Source organism: Styela clava, chromosome 3, assembly GCF_964204865.1.
Source record: "Styela clava chromosome 3, kaStyClav1.hap1.2, whole genome shotgun sequence".
In the NCBI taxonomy this organism is placed as follows: Eukaryota; Metazoa; Chordata; class Ascidiacea; order Stolidobranchia; family Styelidae; genus Styela; species Styela clava.
Window position 1 is genome coordinate 24,414,905 of NC_135252.1, and position 13,666 is coordinate 24,428,570.

Consider the following 13,666-nt stretch of genomic DNA (forward strand, 5'->3'; position numbering starts at 1 on the left):
TACATATTAAAATACGCCCCTGGCGACTGACGAACAACTCGACCACAGAGAGGTCTGGTCTCTGGTGAGTTGTCCGTCTTTTCGCATTTTATACGGCGATGTTTTGAGAATAGAGGAGCGTAATTTTGATCTTTATTTAATTTGATCTTTTATTTTGATTGCAGTAATAAAAAATTAGCGTAAAAATAGCAGTGATAGACTAGGCTAAAACTCTTTACCGGTACTTTTAGGATAGGATAGGATTTACATATTTATCCCGGGGGAGAGGAAAGCCGATAAGACGGCTTATCCATATGGCGAACCACGGCCTCTCGTCCGGTTACCATTCCAAGTCGGGTATGGGATTAGTTTTACTGTATTGTTTGTTTTCGGAAGCATGGACTTGGTGGTGGAGGAAGCCGTAACCGACCAGCGGTTACGTGAACCACCCAACGACGGCGAGGAGTCCAGCAATCCTCTCGCACATACCCATCCCTGCATGGGATTCGAACCTGCGAACCCACGCAGAGTAATTAGAGGTGCGGTGGCGAGCGTATTCCTAACGCTTAGCCCGTTGAGCCACACCACATCATAAAAAATAGATTGTTGTATGCGATGAATCATAATGATGGTTTGAAACGGATACCCCATTTTACGGGCGCCAACCATTGAGGAATGGCGCCAACTCGCAAAAGCACTCTCAAAATAGCCCTGAAAATTTTGCAATGGTAAAGTGTATGAAGAATTTTTCTGGGGTCAAAGGTCGGGGAAAGGTCCATAGGAACAGCATTCTAAAGAAAGGGACCAAGCACTGTACCGGTACATTAACCCATCTGTATATGCTGCGTGAGAGTATTCAAATATATTGATTAATTATTTATGCAAATTTAAAGGATATACGTAAAATGCTTAGAGATGACCTTAATTATAATCGTATGTGGTGCACCACGGCCTGTTGTCAGGTTGTCCAGTGACTTCATCCTGGATCATATGATTATATTTTCAGTTTTATCTATTTGTTTTCATCAATCATTTTATTCTCAGATATGCTGATTATGGAGCTGAAATGAACTTAAACTGATTTTATTACTTTTTAGAGTTATTACATAAAATTAAAATTTACCGATATTGTAAAAAAGACGAAGAAATACACTTTGAATATGAGTCAGGCAGGTGGAGCTTCATTGATAAACATCAATGTACAGGGAGGTATGTGAAGTATTTCCATTTACAAAGTTTTAGGGGTACCAGTACCTGGTATCACTACCGGTATCCAGTCCTACTTATCAGGCTTGTTGTTGCTTCAAAGACAAACAAACTTTCAAGTCCATACATTTTAAAACAATAACCGGCTAACTAATCCCATACCGGTACCCGATATGACTGCTGGACTGGTAACCGGATGAGAGGCTGTGGTTCCATGCGAATAACGACTGCTTTCTCCCGGATAAATATGTAAATCCCATCCTACTGTCCGAAGACTGGATAATAGTGAACCGGTAAGAAAAACAGATTACCGGTACAGTACAAAAAGGAAGATGAAAAAAAATTCATTGTTTGTGGGCAATAACATTGGGTCTAGACAACTTACAGACTTAACGCATAGCACTGTGTGTTACTGTGTCTCATATACGAGCAGTGGTGGGATTCAAGGGGAGAAGGCGTGGCTCATCGTGCTAAATGCCAGGAATACGCTCGTCACTGCGCTTCTGATTACTCCATGTGCAGACGTGGGTTGGCGGGTTTGAATTCCATGCGGGGATAGAGAGGACAGGAGGATTACTGGACTCCTCACCACCGTAACCGCCTGTCAGTTACGGCTTCCTCCACCATCAAGTCCATGCTTCTGAGAAGAAATACGGTAATACCTAACCAATCCCATACCCATGTAATGGTAACCGGACCGGAGATAATTTTGAAATTTCTGAATGTGACTTGAATGTGCGAAAGAAAGAGTAGGCTAAGGAATTGGCAATTTCCTAGATGAATAAACATACAATGTAAACATGCTTATTGAAAATACCTTTTTATTTGGATTTTATGGGTTTTAAACAAAACCCAACCCTAGGTTTATTTGCCCTTCTGATTCTTCAACCAGTTATTTATTTCATGTTATTATTCCTAATCAATTTACGTAGTTTATACTTAATTATATTAATTAATCTCTTGTTAAAACAAATTTGGTAGGAATTATTTTATAGCTCGTTTCTTAACAGAGTATTTGTTCGGAGTTGAAGACGTTAAAAAATTATTTAGCTCAAAGTATGAACATCTTGTTTTCTAGGTATTGCCACTGGGAGTTCAAAAATTACAAATCCTCGCCGTCGGTATGGTTCTACATCTGCAACCAAAACGAACCAAAAAAGGGCCACGACAAATACAGCCAAAAAAAGAAAAGCAAACCGAGCGGCCTCTACTACATCTGCTAAACAGAGCAAAGTAAAAACAGCCAAATCTAGGCTAGCTAAGACCAAACAAAACAGTGCTAAAAGAGGACAGACTAGCACTTCCACTAAGGAGTCTGCCAAACGTAAGCCGGCAAAGGCTAAAAAAGGTAGGAATGACTAAACGAATATACAGTGTGTTCATGAAGTCGTGTATTGAATTAGGTAAAAGAATATCGATTTGTGTAACTTATGGTTGGTTGCAATTGTTTGTAACTCATAAAGGTTTATTATTTATATAAAGTAAATAACTTCAATAAATAAACACTGATAAAAATTAAACTGGGTTGAAATATATTGAGAACTAACTTCATAACAAAATTGAAATTATACCGGGCTTTATGAACACACTGTATGATTAGAGGCTTATTTTGACTCTATAGATAAGATATTGATAGAAACAAATAAATAAATACCGAATATAAAACCAGGAAAAAAAAAACCGTAAATAAGGTTTATTGAAGAGAGTATATTATGTGTTGTGTTTAGGATAGAATTCCCATATCTCAGTAGTAAAGCTGTGGTGGCTGCTAGAGTTGGGCATTTCTAATCAAATAGTATATCAGGGTAGGCCACATGTGGCCCGCTGCTTCATTATCTGTGGCCCGCGTCACATTCTGAGAGTAATCAATAAATCGCAATTAATTGAAAAAACATATTGTTACATATTATTGATATATATATATTTGACACTAATGTCACTGACTTGACTAGTGTTATGGCTAGCTGAAGCAAATATCAAAGTTGAATGATGTGCTTGGCAGTCTAAATTTTTATCTGGCTTTCTATCTTTTTGGTCGGGAGTATATGCTAACAATATAGGCATCATAGAAAAAGAAAAATCGAATGCGGATTCTATTAGCCCGGGATGGCTATGTCTGATAACTATGTGTTTGCACAATACAAGGTTTTTTTTGTATTGCACTGTTTACCTATTCTTGGCACTATTGTGGCCCGCAAACAATGAAAAAATAAATTTGTGGCCCGAGGAGCCGACAACCTTGGACCGCCATGTACTATATTATTCGAATCGGTTCAGAGCAAATTTTCGAATCGCCCTCATCATATTTTTTTTTTCTGCCAATGGTCTGGGTGAATTTTTTTATTGAAGCCATATTTTTTCAACCCAATTCTGACATGGCCTATGACTATTTTCTGTAGTGAGTTATTGATACAATGTGTTTTTTTTGTGTGTGTAAACGCTCAACAATCTATATGAAAGATGTAATTTTATTATGTTTTCAGTAATTCATTTATTGACAGGACCAATTTAATAAAAGAGTAGCATACAATTATCTCTCAAGTATTCGAGATTCAATTCGGAAAAAAATATTTAATTCTATTCTGAAATCATCAGGTATTTGAAAAATTGCCCAGCCCTACTCACCAGGCGATAACAGTCATATTCCTAACAATTAACACCATCAGGTTGCCGTGTGGAGTATTTGAGTATTTAATTACTGAAAATGATGGTTTTTTAAATAAAGATGTCAAAATTATTTCTAAAATCATCAATCTGAGATAGTTAATTTTAATCTATGAATAATTTGTCATTTGGGCATTCTTAATATTTTGTACGACACTCATTCAGGCTTTTTGCGCTGAACAAGGCGATGTATAAGAAGCTGCTGACTTATATCTATCAATATGTATACTACAGAGTTACTATTTTTGAGAGACTGGACTCTCGTTTCAGCATTGCCTACTCAGAGAAGGTGGGCGTGGGATTTAAACCAGAGCTGTGTAACCTGCACTGCCAGTCTAATGCAGTGTTCGCGGATGTATGCCTTCCAAAAACAAAATAACTCGCTAACTAATCCAATACCAGACATGGACTGGTAACTAGGGCTGGGCATTTTCGAATATCTTCTGATTTCAGAATCGAATCTCGAATACTTAAATATATAATTGTAAGCGACTTTATTATAGTAATTGGTCTTCTTAACAAATAAAATTACTGAAGACATAGAATATATCACTCAGATAGATTGTGAGCGTTCACACACAATAACAAACACGCTTTAACAATAACTCACTACAGAAAATAGTCATATGTTAGAATTGCGTTGAAAAAATATGACTTCAATGAAAAAATAATTGAGGAATTCACCTCGACCATTGGCGGAAACAAAAAAACAAGATTCGGCGGCGATTCGAAATTTAGCTTCGAACCGATTTGAAAATGCCCAGCCCTACTGGTAACCGGACGAGCGGCCGTGGTTCACCATATGATTAAGTCGTCTTATCGACTTTCCTCTCCCTGGGATAAATATGTAAATCTTGTCCTATCCTGTTATACAGCATTCATTTTGTAGTTATTAGCATATGAGGAAGTACATGTCAGGTGTTTGTCGTTTACCTTACGAGCGTGCCTGCCTGGCGTTAAGTGTAGTTATCACAGAAACAGAAGTGTTGTAAATTAAGTTTAATGTGGCAATGCTTCATAGGAATTAATTTGACTCGGTAGTGCATAAAATTTGTGACTGTATAAGTTTATTTCGGCTCCATAATCAGCATAAATATAAAATGATTGATAAAAACAAATAAATAAAAACTGATTATGAAATCAGGAGAGCAAACAAAACCTCAGATAAGGTTTAAAACGCACATAATATAAGATGGAAGGTATCGCCAAAAAGAAGTGGTACTGCTGGTCTAACGCGCTCCACCTGTTAGGTCATAGGTCAATGTGACCACAAAATGCATCTCCTTTAATAATAACATTTGCTCTTTAAGATCATGCAAAGAAGAAGGCAACGAAAGGTGGCCGCAAAAAGAGAAGCAAGAAACAGACAGTTCCAGATGGCTGTTCAGTAGCTTAAGCGTCCCCTTTTTACAAATTTCTGATCTTGGGCTGATTTGTGCATTATAATGGTTCCTATCATCTCTTCTTCCTTCCTATTAACTTTGATTTCAATTATTTACCCTATTTCAGTTTTTACAGACCGATTATGCAATTTGCTTTCCATTATTTTTTTCAATGTATGCAATCGATGAAAATAACTATGCACTTTTAGCTTGTTGTAATTTTTGTTTTTCATTTATAAGTTTATTTCGACTTCATAATCAGCGTAGCAAGTAATAAAATGATTGATATAAACAAAAACTGGTTGTGGAAACAGGAAAGCAAACAAAACCGTCGGAATGACGTAATTTTTCGGTGACGTAGTCAGTTGGGGGTTAGGATTGGATGGATTTACATATTTATCCCGGGGGAGAGGAAAGCCGATAAGACGGCTTATCCGTATGGCGAACCACGGCCTCTCGTCCGGTTACCATTCCAAGTCGGGTATGGGATTAGTTATATTGTTTGTTTACGGAAGCATGGACTTGGTGGTGGAGGAAGCCGTAACCGACCAGCGGTTACGTGAACCACCCAACGACGGCGAGGAGTCCAGCAATCCTCTCGCACATAACCATCCCAGGATTGACATATGCAAAAATTGTTGAGCCAGGCCAACTAGAAGTGAATGTGGTACTAAACTATACCGGACCCAATTTTTGCATATGTCAATCCTAACCCCCACCTGACTACCTCACCGAAAAATTACGTCACAGTGGCGTAATAAGGCCCACCGAAGTATGCGGATGGTCGTCCAAAACGCGCAGACGGCTCGATAACCCGAAATCGAGCAAGCTATTTCTCTCGTTTTCTCGTCGCAACGATCACGATAGGAGAGAGATCGCGGGCTTTAGCAAGTTCTTATCGGCGGCGCAGATGCCATTTCGGGCGATCGTAATTATACTTCGGCAATCCCTATGACGTGATGGTGACGTTGTAGTGACGTAATTTTTGGATGGAATAGTCAGGTGAGGGTTGGGAATAACATATGCAAAAATCGTTATGCTACGCCCACTGGAAGTACCGGTACCGGTGGTACCGTACTAAACTATACGGTACGTTAACCGGTACTAGACCCGACATATGGCTGACGTCCGGCTACCGGTATCGTATTACTGCATTATGGGTATGGGGTGAATTACATAGTTATTTGTTTGAAATGCATTGCAATGCATGCACTTGATGGTAGAGGAAGTCACACCGAAAACCAACCAGCGGTGCTGATACCGTACTGGTAGCTGCAACCACCTTGTGTCGACGACGAATACCGGTACATCAATTTTTCTGCACAGATTCAGATATTTTATTTCGTCATGCAAGAATCAATAGAAGGCAATATAGGATAAAAAAATTATCTTCAAAAATACACAAATCATGGAAAAACAACTATAGATTTGATACTTGTAATGATCCCTAACTGGATGCCAGCAATCCTAACTTTGATGGCGAGGGTACTTCTAAGCCTAACAGTAAGTCCTGTGCACCACTCGCAACAAGGCCTTAGGATATATATGAATTTCATATCCTAGGATTCCTAGCCACTCATTTATAAAGGTTATACAAATATTTTCAGATCTATTTAGCACAAAAATCTGAAAATTGACTGATACTGCAGTACCGATACCGGTACTGATAACTACACTTCGGATATGAGTAAGGCTGGTGGAGCTTCATTGATAAACATCCATATACATGGAGGTATGTGAAGTATTCTCATTTGCTTTGAGGATAAGCAGAGCAAGACTGGATAACAATTTCAGAATAAAATAAAAGAACTTATTTATTTACTGATTTATGAAACAGTTCAAAAATATTGTGGTGGGCAATATCATCTTGTAGATTCTAACCTGGCTCGGCGATGTGACTAATCGTGTCAAACGTTAGGAATACACTCGCCTCTGATTACACTGCATGAGTTCGCAAGACGAATACCATGCGGGGATGATTATGTGCAAGAGGCTTGCTGGACTCCTCGTTGCCGTAGGGTGGTTCACGTAACCGCTGGTCAGATGCAGCTCCCTCCATCATCAAGCCCATGCTTCTGGAAACTAGCCAATCCCATACCTGACATGAAATGGTTACCACTACCTGAAAAGAGGTCGTGGTTTGCCATGTGGTTAAGCCATCTTATTGGCTTCCCTCTCCCCCGGGATGAATAGGTAAATCCTAGATGTCTACAGGATTCAAGCCTGCGAACCCACGCAGAGTACTTGGTGTGGTGGTGAGCATATTCCTAACACTCAGCACGATGCGGCACATCTAAAAACAAGCACAACTTGTTTTCTAGGTATTGCCACTGTAAATTCAAGTATTACAAAATCTCGTAGTCAAAATAGCTCGGCATCTGCTGCCAAAAAGAACCAGAACAAGTCTGTGACGAATACAAACAAACAAAAGAAAGCGAACTGGGGCCGAAAGACTCCTACTTCTGCATCCAGTTCTACCAAGACCAAACAAAGCAATGCTAAAAGAGGACAGGCAACTTCGGCCACCACTTCCGCTAAGTTGTCTGTCAAATGTCAGCCAGCAAAGACTAAAAAAGGTGGGAATTACTAATAAAGGTATCGGGTATTTATGAAGTTTTATATTAAAATGGGTAAAAGAACTTTGATGCAATTTGCGTATCTGATTTTGGGTATATGAAAGTATGTCAAATGAAATGAAGAGCTTCAACAAACGCTGATCAAAATAAACGAACCTGGTTAAGATATTAAAAACTTCAAAACAAAATTGAAATGGCGGTTTAATGTATGAGTATGTTTGTTTCGAACCGATATTCAGCATAACAGACAATAAAATAATTAATCAGGAGAAGGAACAAGTATATTATGTGTTGTGTTTGGATACCTATATCTCAGTAATATTGTCCATGTGGCGGCCTCTGTTCCGTTGTTAATCAAGGTGGGTTCCGTGGGGCTCGAGTCAATGACCAGCAATTGGAGCTAAGATCTGAAGCCCAACTCGACAATTCTCTATCGCTGACTTTTTTTTAAATAAATATATGTCTTAAAAGAAATACTAAAACTATGTGTGGATACTAAACTATGGAAAACTTGTTATAAAAGAAATAGTTTGAATAAAACAAAGAAGCTGGTGACCTTTCCCTGACCTCTGACCAGGGATGGCCAATATCGAATAGTTCACTATTTCGAATACATTCGAAATTATTTTTTTCGAATATGAAATTTCGAATACTTCGAAAATAAAATTCACTAATTGAAGCTTATCTAAATGTATGTAAGAATTTCCATATAATAAGCAATGGAATAACTGCTATCTACAAGTTACAACCTAGCTATATTACCAGGCATTTCATATTTGCAGATTATTGCAGTATATATTTTATATACCAGAGTCATGTTAACAGAATTAAATTAATACGGCAATAGTGGTATCGATGATGGATTTGAATATTTGCGTAACACAAAATCATCCTAGTAAAAAGTCCATACTCTTAAATACAAACCAATGGCAAACATCATCCAAATTAGTTCCCAAGAGTGGGATAAAGTATAAATTCTTTTTCCGTCTTGTGACAATTTTTCGTAAAATAAGAATCAAAAACTAATTATATTTTAAAAATGCCTGACCGTGTTAATTTAATTCTATTATCATAACTCAAATGTTGGTAAATCGGGCAGTTTACCACACATTTTAAGGCCACAGATCGCCGTTGCATTTTAGAATTATAATAGTTTTATAATTTTGTAAATACGAATCCGAAATTAATTATAATTGGGCAGTTTACCACGTATTTCATGTCCACAAATACCCGTGGTATTTGGTATTAATACTTTCAATATTTTGTCAATATAAAAATGGAAATCAATATTTAATATTACCGGTCAGTTTACCACACATTTTATGTCCACATATTGTCGATACAACCATGAGTTACATTGAACAGAATTAAATTAATACCGCATGACATTTTAAATGCTGGTACCAGTCATGGATTGGATTATTTTGCGCAACAAAAAATCATCCTGCTAAAGGATCGATACTTTTAACTATCGTTATCAGAAATATTTGCCAGAAATTATTTTCTAATAAATGACTTGTTTTTCCAACTTGTGACAATTTATTGGATATCGTAACAATGACGGCTATAAATACCGTATTTCCGGGCTAATATGTCCACATGGCAAATAGGAGGATGTCTATTTTTAGCACTCAAAAAAGGTTTTTTTCCATACAGGCCTCCAATAAGACGGGTAGAAAAATTGTGTCCCTGTTGTTCAGTTATGCTGATATGCGCTAATAATTTTATTATGTTTAGAACCAGATCATGTTAGTTTGGTAGAATCATACTTGCAGAATTAACTATTTTTAACAATTGAGCGGTAAATTCAAGTTGTAAAACGGCAATCATTTTGGACAACCTATTAACCCGAATGTTGAAATAATTTTGGAATGTGATAAGTAACACACTGTACGTCCACGGGTTATTTCACAGCTGTGTTTTCCTGTCCCTGTCGTGTTCTGCTGAATCGGCAAAACCAAAGGGTCATAAATCACTTACTTTATCTCGGTGGCGGTGGCCGTGTTTTCTCTTTTAAGTAACGATAACCGGCCTACGATTAAATATCATGATTGGCAGACCCATAAGAACCAAATATAAGGTTTAACACAAATTATGCTTGAGAAGACTAATGCGAAAAATAAGCATGCCACATAGAAATAAAATAAACATGCTTTCTCAATAAGGCGCCCCTCCCCCCAAAAAATGAAGCCAAAATTGGGTCAAGAAAAGCGACTTATTAGCCGGGAAATACGGTGATTGTCGATTTTTCGACTAATGGAAATGATTTTGTGAATTAAAAGACGAATGTCGGCAATGTCCACCAACGCAAACGTGCAAATGTGTCGCAACACTATGCGACGTACATTCGCGCTGAATATAAACAATCAAAATGCCGACTCTATTTCATCGTCATTACAATACGTGAGAAAGCGTAAAAAGTCGTTTGAAGATTCCGGTAAAACGAAACACCGTGTTTACGGCGAAAAGTGACTACTATTCGTAATTATTCGGAAATGAGCCGAAAAGGTATTCGAATACCTTGATATTCGAATAATTTCGAATATTCGATTCGTTTTGGACAACCCTGCCTCTGACCCCCGAAAATATTCTTCTTATACTCCTAAATAATATATGAAATTTCGGGTTTGCTTCAAGCTCGGGCCTGCAAATCCAGCTAATTAGTTCGGGTCGGGTTTAATACCCACGAGGTCTGGTCGGGATTTATGGGCCAGATCTTATCTCTACCAGCCTTGACCTATGCTAACTTGTGAATGCATTCATTGTTCTACATATTTGTGCTTGAATCATAAAAAAAGCAGTGTAATGTTAATTAACCATAAAGAAATGGCTATACCACCTGGTGTGTTTAATTAAACAAGGCAATAACAATCAGGTTTTCCTTTTTTGTGGGTTTTAGCTACAAAATGGTTAAATCAACGGACCCTTTTTGTCCTTGCATGTAATAGATCAGAGGTTAGAATCCCTGTAGGTCTATCACATTGTTAAATTACTATTTTTTCGTTTTGCTTTTATTGTAGAAACCTATCAAATAAATACTGACATGTTAACTCAACATCTTGTGAATATGTCGTTCCCGATCCTTGTCTGACTACACACTGCAGTGGTTCTTAAACTTTTTCGAGCGCGACCCAAATCTGAGTTTTATGAATACTCGCGACCCAATCCTAAATAACGCAAAATGTGTTTTTAATGTTAATACAGTTTGACTCAAATACAGACAACTATTTATTAGAAACAGTCCATTGACTCAGTGAGATTGATGAAACTAAAATTTCCTTTTCATTATATCTTCAATACACAGCTCTATTTTACTTAACGCAATACGCAAGTTGTCACGGGTATCGAGGCGATTGCGAGCTTAGTTTTGATAACCGTCAGAGCCAAATATCCTCGCTCGCACAAGTCGCGAATTGTAGCAGAAAAGGCGTCCGCTATCCGTCGCAAACACGACATCCTAGCTGACCTTCGGTATCTCTCGCAATATACAACTTTTCACTCATCAAATGTGCACACACTGCTTCGTTCACGGTAAATGGTGCCTCGAGATGAAGTCACATTTTCTCTAGATATTGAATAATCTAATGTCGAGAAGCGAGCTTTTTCATTGCGTCGTCTATTACAATTTACATTACAAAAAAGACACCCATTTTTGGTTATTTTAATCCACTAAGACGACATTCCACTCGGTCAATACAACGACAAGCGACGTGCATGGTTACCGATACCATAAAAATAATACACGTGACTGGCATATCAGAATTGTGATGTAACAACGAGCTCAAGACAGTTCTTACCGTGATTGAAATTTTATATTACATTATTTTTAAATACCAGAGTTTAGAAGCTAAATTGAAACATTAGGAAAACTGAAAATTCGTCCTTCTCCTCTTAGATTGCCGACGACCTTGTCGCGACCCAATTTTATACCTTCCGCGACCCATGTTTGGGTCGCGACCCATACTTTAAGAACCACTGCACTACAGCATCCAAAAATTACATCATAATCATGAAATAGAGCTTGCCAAGATATGGCAACGATCACCCCGTTTGAAATGCCAATCTATCACGCCCACAAAACACTTATTTTATTTTCTCTTTTACTTATCTCCCTTTCAACGAGAACACTTTCTTTGTATCTATTTTCAGGGAACAACCAGACTGCGCCATTTGCAGTTCATGCAAAAGTGGAGTTCTGTTCAAAGAAAAAAGCAACAAAAGGTGGCCGCAAGTAGACGAGCAAGTCATAGATATTTATGGAAGGCTTATTAGGTGGAATGCTGGATTTCTTTTTAAAAATGTTTATCGTAGTTTGTCATTGGTTTACCACCAAATATTTGTCTATCGCTTTAATATTTTTATTAGTTCAATTTAATTTTATTAATTGCTTTTTCTATACCAATTATGCAATTTGTATTCACTAAATGCCACTAGTGAGTTTTTTGGACCTCCTGAAGTATGCGCGCGCACCAAGATGGCGCACAAGTTTAGGGTTCATGCGACATCTTGGTGCGCATACTTCAGGAGTACCTTTTTTGATTTATACGAATCCTATGCTTTCTGTGAGAGATACATGCAAGATTGATCGATTCCTTTAGAAATAAAATGAGTCGAACGAGACTTATCACCAGTAAGACTCTTAGCGCAGTGATTAACTCTAACCTTGGCTCGCTGAGTTATGCCTATGATCGCTATTTGGTAAAATATAGCATTGCCTTCTAGGATTAGCTTTTCAAATATTCTGTGATTTGGTTTTGTAGGCTCCAAATTTGGTACTCCCGTAGTGTGTGTACCAGGTTAGGGTTAGGTCATAATTTTATTCTTATTTTCCTTATTTAGTTCTATTACGAGCTCATGGTCTGTCCAAGTGACTCTCATAGGTTTTATTTTCCTCTACACAACTTGATGTAAAGTGGGCAAACAAAATTAGTTACCTCCATATTGGTACACACACCTCTGGAGGAGCGCCCCAAATTTTGCTGGTGCTGGTGGCGTTACGCCTATATATATATGGATTCTTCACTTTCTGCTTATGCCGAATGGTACATGTTTGGTGGCGATTTGTGTTCAACTCTTAAGTGCATTAATTCTCCTATTTTTTAATCGCAATTTGATTTTATGAATTACCTTTTTCTGTATTAATTATGCAATTTTCGCTGGGATACGTGCAATTCTTTTGTGAGAAATAAATATATCAGTAATTTATTTTTTTCTTCAATGCTGAAAATACGTAACGCACTTATTCAGCGTAGAATGAAATAAAAATAGCATTTCAGGGTGAAATGAGACCAGATAAAACAATTTTAGTTATGGAGTAGCAGCACCCCGGATTGGGTCTATTCATGTGTGCAAGAAAGAATGGTAAGCAATGTCCAAGCGCTTGATATTCATGGTGCATAAGTATTACCACCTATGTTGCCATCATGCTAAGTGTTAGGAATACGCTCGCCATCGCATCTCTGATTACCCTGTGTGGGTTCGTATTTCATGCGGGGTGGTTATGTGATTGCTGGACTCCTCGCCGCCATAGGGTGGTTAACATAACCGCTGGTCGATTACGGCTTCGTCCAACATCAAGTCCATGCTTCTGAAAACAAATAACCAACTAATCCGGCATTCTCGAAGTATGTGCACCAAGATGGTGCACAACCTGAACCCTAACCTGGTACACATACTATGTTCAGATTGTGCGCCATCTTGGTGCATATACATCTTGAAGTCCCTAATCCCATACCCGACATGGAATGGTAACCGGTAAGTATGTAAATCCTCTTCAACTCATCTGCCTACTTGTCTGAGACTAGAAAGAATTTCGGACCTCCTGAAGTATGCGCCCAAGATGGCGCACAACCTAAACTC

The 13,666-nt window shown here is 38.1% G+C and overlaps 3 protein-coding genes across 4 annotated transcripts in view; all 3 read left to right on the forward strand.

Annotated features, from left to right (window-relative positions):
* LOC120342765 (leucine zipper transcription factor-like protein 1) overlaps window positions 1-13,666 on the forward strand; it is a 35,387-nt gene that overhangs the window by 8,195 nt on the left and 13,526 nt on the right. The window lies entirely within an intron of this gene.
* LOC120342665 (uncharacterized) lies at window positions 1,022-5,490 on the forward strand. Its single transcript, XM_039411593.2, has 3 exons — window positions 1,022-1,188; window positions 2,264-2,533; window positions 5,160-5,490. The coding sequence occupies exons 1-3, from the start codon at window positions 1,140-1,142 to the stop codon at window positions 5,243-5,245; spliced, it is 405 nt and encodes a 134-aa protein (XP_039267527.2). The 5' UTR covers window positions 1,022-1,139; the 3' UTR covers window positions 5,246-5,490.
* Window positions 6,607-13,115, forward strand: LOC120342408 (uncharacterized). 2 transcript variants are annotated; one of them, XM_078110972.1, is made up of 4 exons: window positions 6,607-6,963; window positions 7,553-7,807; window positions 11,957-11,989; window positions 12,023-13,115. In XM_078110972.1, exons 1-4 carry the CDS (start codon window positions 6,915-6,917, stop codon window positions 12,040-12,042), a joined length of 357 nt encoding a protein of 118 aa, XP_077967098.1. In that variant the 5' UTR covers window positions 6,607-6,914; the 3' UTR covers window positions 12,043-13,115. The 2 variants fall into 2 exon arrangements, with proteins under 2 accessions (XP_077967098.1, XP_077967097.1); XM_078110971.1 differs by having other exon boundaries at window positions 6,607-6,734; window positions 6,839-6,963; window positions 11,957-13,109.